This window comes from Octopus bimaculoides, chromosome 25 (genome assembly GCF_001194135.2).
Source record: "Octopus bimaculoides isolate UCB-OBI-ISO-001 chromosome 25, ASM119413v2, whole genome shotgun sequence".
Taxonomy (NCBI): Eukaryota; Metazoa; Mollusca; class Cephalopoda; order Octopoda; family Octopodidae; genus Octopus; species Octopus bimaculoides.
In genome coordinates, this window is record NC_069005.1 from 17,996,584 (window position 1) to 18,005,820 (window position 9,237).

Sequence of the window (9,237 nt, forward strand, 5' to 3'; positions counted from 1 at the left end):
ATACAGAATACCGAAAGGATCTTCACCTCTTACATCACACCCTTCTTCCTCCTTCAACGCCGAGGTGGTATAATTTCCTGAGAGAGAAATAATTTTGCGGCTGAGGATAGCTTTACATTGTAAATTATACACATATTATATTATACACATATAAAGCTTGAAACATGTGTACCGCGGAATCCTTTGTAGTTTTGTTGTTATTTTTTGGATTTACAATTTATAAACATATATATATATATATATCAAGCCATACCAACATGGAAAACGGACGTTAAATGATGATGATGATGATAGATAGATAGATAGATAGATAGACTGATAGACAGGCAGGCAGACATGGCCTAATGATGAGAGCATTAGGCTCATTGTTGCAGGTTCATTTTCTGCACGAATTTTACACAATGTGTCCCTGAGTTTGGCACTTCATTCGCATTGTTCCAGTCAACTGAGCTTAAAATGAGTACCAGCCATCTGTTGGTTTGTCTTTGTTTATTTATTTATTTATTTCTCTTTCAGGGATCAAAATGGTGGCAGACATCAGACAATCCATGGCAAACTCTGGCTTGTTGTATGGAAATAACTGAAGCTATTAGATCTCCTAACCCTTCAGAATTTATTAGTCACTTACCAGTACATCAGGTATAGTATGCATAGTTTGTATATACCTTTCACAAACCTCTGCAAATTTTGTTACCGTCTATACATACACACACAAACACCTACATATAATTGTGCAGGAACCATCCTAAGGAAGTTGTGGAAACCTGTTAGGTAATATAAATATTGTCTCTGAAAACATAATCTTCAGCAACAACTTCCAACAACACAATTGGTTATTGTACACTTTTTAATCTATTTACACGCCTTTTATCCCATACACCTACATCCTACACTTTTTCTCACTTTCTTTGTTTACTCGCTTGCCTTGATGGTGGTGGTGGTGGTGATTACAATGGCTATTTATGTTGTTGAGGCAAATAGTTATTGTCTTCTGATACAGTATTTTATAGCACTGAGCTATCAGTAAAATGTGCTTGATCATCTGGGAAGTCCAGCCTCAAACCACTGATCATCAATCATTCAAACTGACTGAGTGCAGGCACCAGATCAATATGATTCTCAGACTTCAATCCACCACTAATTGTCTCAGTCTGCCTTAACATTGGCTCTGCATTCTGAATCTGATTACAAGCTGTTGGTGATGATTGACGTGTGTGTGTGTGTGTGTGTGTGTATCATCATCTTTTAACCTCCATCTTCGATACTAGCATGAGCTGGGTGGTCTGACAGGATCTACATCACGCTCCAGTGTTTGCTGTGGGATAGTTTGCATGGTTAAATGTCCTCCTTAATGCCAACCTCTTCACAGAAAGTACTGGGTGCTCTGTGTATGGGCACCAGCATTAGTGAGGTCACCATGTAACTTACAATACTAAGATCACTCTCAGCCGAATGGGGCTATAGTTGGGAGGGAGATAGCTTTACGCTAGTGATGAAAGGTTAGAGTATGAAGGAAGGGGCCAGAGCAGGTTTCTTTCTGTAGAAGAGAGACATGGCAGCTCACATTATACAAGAGTGGATGAGAGTAATCAGCATGGAGCTGGAAAAGGAAATAAAGATAGTAGTGAAAAACTGTAAGGGCAGGCCCTGGGGCATGAGAATAGGAAATAAGACTGCATAGATGTAGTTAGTGAGAAATGGAATAAGGATGTGACTATACTGAATGATGAACAGTTCAGGAGGGTGAAAAGCACCAAGATAGAGAGAGATGACATGTAGGTGGGCATGTTGCAAGACTGAGTGGAGAGAAGTTAAAAGTGTGTGAATAGAGAGAAAGAAGTTATGTATGGTGATATGATCAAGTCAAAAAGAAGAGAAGGTGAGGGGGAGAAAATTTGGAGTGATCAATGTAAAATGTAAGTGAAGAGGGACAATGTAAGAATGAAGAATGGAAATATATTGAAGTGGTTCCAGATAACGAGAAAGTTAACAGGTATCACAGAAAAGATGATAAAATATCTAGTTCTCACCTCATTTAAGTATAGCAGCAGAATACTATAGTTAAACAAGTGATACAGAGATCAGTGATAGAAAATGAAGGTGTGGAGGGGCAATTTCATGGGAAAATTGAAGGGCTCAACTGTACATATAGGCATTATGCTTCCAGAACATCAATCTCACAGGGATGAGCAGGTTTTCTCAAACACTAGTTGTCCTGTCCTTTCGCGTCTCCACTATAAGATTCGAATTTCTGAGATCTACCTTCACCACTTTGTCCCATATCTTTTTGGGTCTCCCTCTTCTTTATACAGCTGCTCTCATCCATACACATCACAAGACTATACCATTGCAGTCTTCCCTTTTGCTCGCAACATCGGATTCTTCTTATGCCCAATTCTTCTCTCAACACATTTACACTTTGTCATTCATGCACACTGACATTGCACATCCATCAGAGCATGCTAGCTTCATTTCTTTCAGGTATTTACATATCCTCTGCATTGAGGGTCCATGTCTCACTACCATGTAGGTTTTCTGTCAGATTTTAGGATGAGTTATTCCAGTTGTTAACATAGCTCTCTGTGATTGAATTTACATGTGAGTGGCTGAGTTGCAGGTAACATCTGACAGGCTTCCACACAATTTCTATGTACCCACTTTCACTCATAAGGCTTAGGTCAACCGAAGATGCCATGCTAGTGTGTGTGTGTGTGTTTACATAGTAGCTGTGTTCATATAAAACTCTTCATCACTACACAACAGACATCATCAGGTGGTAAGCCACTGCATCATAGCCATTTTATCATCAGCAGCATTGTCCATGCTTGCATGGGTCAGATGGAATTAATTGAGGTAGATTTTCTATGGCAGGATGCCTTTCCTGTCACTAATCCTCACCTGTTTCCAAGCAAGTCAATATTTCCCATGACTTGATTATGTTTTCCACAGAAGACTGGAAACACACAACATTGCTTGTATGACAGTGTAGTCATTTTTACAATCATCCCCTGTTGTTAAGACAGGAGTACACATGCACGCATGCACACAATGGGCTTCTTTCACTTTCTGTCAACCAAATCTATTCACAAGACTTTGCTTGACTTGGAGCTTTAATAGAAGACACTTGACCAAACTGCCATCCTATGGAACTGAACTTGAGATCACATAGTCAAGAAGCCAGTGTCTTAACCATACCTCCCTGTCATCTTTGCTTTATTTTCTTTAGGATGGATCCTGTAATGGTCTTCAGCATTATGCTGCTCTTGGACGTGACCAGGCTGGAGCTGAGTCAGTGAACCTCTGCTCATTCAACCACCCTAAAGATGTCTACAGTGATATTTGTGAGCTGGTAAGGACACAATAATAATATTGTTATTATATCACCCCACCTCCACTCCTGTTCTTCCTTCTTATATTGTTGCTCTACTGGTTGAATCAGTAGAGTATTGGTCAAAATACCTTGTGGTATTTCTTCCAACTGTTTATGTTCTGAGTTCAAAGGTCACTTTTTTTGCCTTTCATCTTTTTGGAGGTTGCTGAAGTAACGTAACCTGACTTGTGATTCATTTTTCAGTTTTATACTGGTGTTCCAGTTTGCCATTGCATGGTTGATATGTTTTAGTAGTGTTGGAACTACTTTATTTGTGTGGAGAGATTCAGTATCCATGAGTGTGGAACACTGTCGAATGCTTTCTGGTAATCAATCCAAGTCAAGTTGAGGTTTGTCTTTCTCTTCTGACATTCCTCTTTGATGGGTTAATTCATTAGAAGTTGCATCTTACAATCATACATCCCTCTCCAGTACCTCTTTTGTTCTGAGAAAACATTTTTCAGGTGTATTACAAGCCACTTATAGATGACTGATGTGAGGTTATTGATAAGCCTGATGTGAGGTTATTGATAAGCCTGATGTGAGGTTATTGATAGACCTATAATTTTTGGGGTATACAGTGTTTTTGTTTTTGAGAATTAGGGTGGTTTGTCCTTCCAGCATCTAGTTTGATGTTGGTTTGGGCTTGTTCATTTTTAAAGTAAATGCTGCCGCTATGTGAATATGAGCACTGGCGAGGTATTTCAGCCAGAAGTTGGAGATCTTGTCTGTCCCTAGAGTTTTCCAATTAGTGGTAATCTCATTGTGTCTGTGATTTCTTGAGCCATACCTGTGGTGTTATTTTGCTCTTCCTTGACAATAGTGGTTAATGTTGCTGTTTTGAGATGTCATATTCCTCCAATTTCAATCTTTAGGTCCTTATACTTGTCCTTTTTTCAAATGTTTTCAGAGATGTAATTTTTATCAGCTGGGGTTGCAACACTCACCAAAGAACAAGTCTTTTCAATATTATTTTCCACAATAAGAGGTCAATTTGCTTGTAATTCCTAGTAGAAATTCCTAGTGGAAAGGGACTGGTCCTGAGCAGCAATGATATACCCCACTCAGTTTCTGGTTTGAGACCAGAGCATGACAGCTAATAATGTGTAAGGGCTTGGTCTACATCAGGGTCCTTGATTCTAGTCAGATATTTACCATGCAGTGGCTTTTACTCCCATTTCTCATTAATATATTGGAGCTGGTTTGTTTGGCTATGATTTCTATTTGTTTTGCCTTGTCTGTTGGGGACATATTTTCTTTGGGTACTGGTTCATCTAGTTATATTTCTCAAAGGTATATTTTTGTATTTTTCATAATTGAGTGCAACTTTTTGGTATCTTCATGTTTCAGAACCAGCTTTAATATTCTGTCATTTACTTGTTTGCAGGTAGGCAGAAAGTCCTGTAATTGCAATTTCTAATGAAAACTGTGATTGTATTAACCCCTGGCTACTTTCTTTTCTTGAGAGATATATTTGATCTGTGTCAGCTTTTGTGTGATGCATATAATGCATTGCCATCAGCTTTCATATTTTAACATCAACTTTGTTTGTTGATCTCAGAGAGGGGGAATATTGAAGCTGTATTTGATTATACACATGGTCGATGTGTTTATGACCTGAATTTTGTTTCTGGTATTCAGCTCGGTTTTTAGAATAGTCCTTATACTTTGATAGCATTCCTTCCTTGTCTTTTCTCTCATTACTGAATATTTAATCCCATCTCCTTCACATATTTCTAGATACTTATAACTATCCTGAGGTTGTTATTGTTTTATCTCAGGGTCTCTATCTAGGATGATGTTGTATGTGTTTGATAGCTTTCTTTTGATAAATGTAGCATTGGTGCAATTGTCAATCTCAAATTCCATTTTGATGTTATCACTAAATTGTTTGGACTGTGTGCAGGAGTGCTTGCAATTGTTGATCATTTTTTGTGAACAGTTTCAAGTCATCCATATAGAGGAGATGATTAATTGCTTTTCCATACACCATGTCCATAATTTGTTTCATTTAGAATTTAGAAGAAACAATGTTAAGCAGAATAACAAAAAAGATAACAAGTCTCCTTGAAAGATTCCACAACTAATATTGACTTCTCCAGCATTTATGTTTGTAGTATCAGTTTTGAGAATTAATGTCATTTTCCAGAGCTACATGGTGTGAGATAAAAAATTCCCGATTACAAGGGTCAGCTGAAAAGTTCATAAGCTGACTGAGATACACCCATGGAATGGGACCAAAGGAGGTTTAATTTTCAACATAGTCCCCCTGGCAGTACACACTTCTTCCATCGATGTTGCTGTGCTTGGATCTCATTGATGAAGAAGCTTTCACCCTATTAGTAAAAAAAGTCATCGACAACAGTTATATCATCATAACTGTGATACTGGTTCTCAGCCAAGTGTTTCTTTGTGATGATAGCCAAATGGAGTCGAATCAGGAGAATAGGGAGGGTGATCAACCACTTCAAAGCCACTATCATGCACAGCAACCATTGAAACCAAAGACTTGGGTGCTGGAGTATTGTCCTAATGAAACAAGACCCATTTCATCAGTTTTCCTTTGATACTGGTTTCCAGCTAATTGTTTTTTCATATTGCAGAACAGATGATAGTCAAATGGAGCCAAACCAGGAAAATAAGGAGGGTGATCAATCAGTTCAAAGCATTCTTAACAACAACTATACTGTCTGCTGCATTGTCCTTTCATTGTTTTTTTTTTTGCGGGGAGTGTTTGGTCTTGGTAGACTTTCAGAACTACTGCAGCAAGTTGGCATTGTACTCTCCATTGATGGTGTGGCCCTTTTAAAGATAATCAAATACAATTCCTTTTGCATCCCAAGAAACTGAGACCATTACCTTCCCTGCAGATAAAACAACCTTGGTCTTCTTTGAGCAGGTGAAGAGGTGTGTTTCCACTGCATGGATTGTCTCTTGGTCTCTGGCTCAAAGTGATGAAGCCAACACTCATTCTGGGTTAGGAAACATTGAAGGAAATCAGCTGGATCTGCCTGAAACACTCAGACTTTTCCCATGATGTGATCAGCCTGGCATGCTTTTGGTCAGCTGTCAGAAGATATGGCTCCCACTGAGTAGAAACCTTCATCATGGCAAGTTCATAGTACAGAATATTATCAATTCTCTCACAGTATATGCTTATTGCATTAGCTATTTGATTTATAGTCAATCACCTGTCGACCATCACTATGTGGTGAACACAATCACTGTTGTGGTGGTGGCATTTGCAGGACATCAAGATTTTGGGTGATCTTCAAGACTCTCCCTTCCCCTCTTAAATTCAGCTTCCCACTTTTGCACTGTTTATAAAGCTGGAGTGTCATCTCCTAATGTAGCAACCATGTCAGCATGAATGTTGTTGAGGGCTAAACTGTTTTTCTGCAGTCACTTGATAACACCATGATGCCAAAGTTTGTCTATTTTCAAGAGAGGTCACTACTAGTTACTTTTGAAGTCTTCTTTGAACTGTCAAATGTCAGTTTACCTGGAAAGAAACAGTGAAATTATTAATAAGAAAAGCTGAAATTAATGCATGTAAGATTTCACAGCTCTAGCATTACTCCTTCATAGTCAGCCTATGAACTTTTCAGCCCAGCTTCGTACTGGTGAATTTTTGAATATCTCCAAGCATACCATTTTTCAACTGTGAGGAAGACTATCAAAGCCGTCTTGTAGACTATCCTAGTCACTGAGTGTTGTTTTTTCCTGTTGGGACAATCTTCAAAAATTTGTTAATTAACAGTCAATGTTTAGGTGTATATTCTTTGTTTTTGATGAATTCAAGAACAAACCAAATTCCTGGGTAGCTCTCTCAACACAGTGGAGTAAATCCTGGGGTGCTGACAAGAAGGCAGATATCATCTGCAAATACAAGTTCTACAAGCAGTTCTGCTGGGTTGCATGAGCTCCAACATTGCTTGAGCATAACTCCCATCTGGTGGTGTAATGGCGCTTCCCAGATCATGATCCAAAATTGCAATGTAAAGAAAGGGAGCCAAAGGATCACCTTGTAGGACTCCAGTGTTCACCTTAAAACAATCAGTTTCTACTTCAGGAGTAATCAACTGTAGATAAAGTATCAACATACATGTGTTTGATAGTTTCAACAGTGAACTCCTGAACACCATAACCATTTAAGATGCTGAACATAACGTTACTGTCAATGGAGTGAAATGCCAAAGTTGATGAAGATAAGCATTGCTTCTTTGTTATTTCACATCTCAATTTGCCCTCACAGGGTTAAGATTTGCGAAAATGTCGATCTGATTTAGTTGTAGAAGAGCATCAAAGACAGCACAGGCGAGAAATTTCTGGGTAGTTATCAGGTATAGTCAGGTTGCTCTTCTTAAGAATAAGAATGGAGGCGGATACACTCTGATTGTGGAGGTCTCCCCACTCCCCATTGTGTTCACTTTGGACCAAAATTGAAAAAGTTGAAGAGTTCAAGTACTTGGGTGGCTACATCAACACTTCTTTTGATGTCTCTACCCAAATTGGTCAGGCCTGGATGACTACACTGACACTTCTTTTGATGTCTCTCCCCAAATTGGTCAGGCTTGAGTGGCTATCCACTCTCTTCATCAAGTCTGGATTTCACCAATCAATTGATCCACCAAAATCAAGATTTTCAAAGTCACTGTAGAATCAATCTTTCTTTATGACTCAGACTCATGGACCCTGACATCTGCACTGACAAAGAAGTTAGAAGAGAACTACACCTGTCTCTTGCATACTGCCCTTAGTATCTTGGCAGTCGCACACAACTAACAAGATCTTATATGGCCATCTTCTGAAGATTTCAACTGTCACAAGAAAGCATTGTCTAGCTCTTGCCGAACATGCAATGAGACACAGTGAAGCTGCTGTGAGTGTCTTGATGAACACAATGCAAGACTGTGATTCATGGAGGAACCTCATGGTGTCACCAATTAGAGTTCGATGACTTAAGATCCATGTTTACATCCTTTTTGTTCATCAGGGAAGATGTTAATGAGAAAGGCATATGTGTATTCCATTATGAGAGGTGTAAGGGCTTTGTACATTGTTGTAAGACTGCGAGTGATTCCAATGGCTTGAGGAGAAGCTTGGGGTGTGGTTGGAAGTTGGAATGTGGGCAGTCTGCATGGAAGGGGAGCTGAGGTGTCTAAGGAATTGAGGAAAAGGAGGGTAGATGTATACTGTGTGCTGGAGGCTAGGTGCAGGGGCCAGGGTGCAAGATTTGTGGGGGTCAAGGGAAGAAAGTACAAGTTGTAGTGGTCAGGAAATAGCAAGGTGACTGGAGGTGTTGGAGTTTTGATGAAGGAAGAACTCTGTGAGAAGGTAGTGGAGGTTTGGAAAAAGAGTGACAGAGTGATGACAGTAGTGTTAGCATTTGAGGAAGAAGTGGTGTGGGTAATTTGTGGGTATGGTTCACAAAGTGGAAGAAGAATTGATGTGAAAGAGCTGTTCTTTGATGAAATGGCAAATGAGTGTGACTTACATAAGGTAGATGAGTTGGTTTTGGGCATGGGTGATTTTAATGGACATGTTGGGAAATGGATCCAGGGCTTTGAGGGTGTGCAAGGGGGAAATGGAATCGGGGGAAGAAATGTAGAATGAAGGATGCCTTTGGAGTTTTATGATGAGAAACAGTTGTGTATGGTGAACACATGGTTTAGGAAAACAGAGAAAAGGAAGGTGACTTTCAGTGCAGGAGGGAATGAGACAGAGATTGATTTCATGTTGGTTGGCAGAAAAAAACAGAAAGTATCTGAGAGATGTGAAGACAATACCAGGGGAGTTGCAGCACAGGTTGGTGACTTGGATAAGAGGAAAGTTAAAAAGCGTGTGAGAAAGGGAACGGTTGAGAG

The 9,237-nt window shown here is 39.4% G+C and overlaps 1 protein-coding gene across 1 annotated transcript in view; it reads left to right on the forward strand.

The window, feature by feature from the left end:
* Positions 1-519: 519 nt before the first annotated feature.
* Positions 520-9,237, forward strand: part of LOC106881684 (DNA-directed RNA polymerase, mitochondrial) — a 15,443-nt gene continuing 6,725 nt past the window's right edge. The window contains exons 1-2 of the mRNA XM_014932151.2: positions 520-639; positions 3,227-3,349. Coding sequence (XP_014787637.2) covers positions 571-639; positions 3,227-3,349 — 192 coding nt within the window. The 5' untranslated portion in view covers positions 520-570. The remainder of the gene's footprint in view (positions 640-3,226; positions 3,350-9,237) is intronic.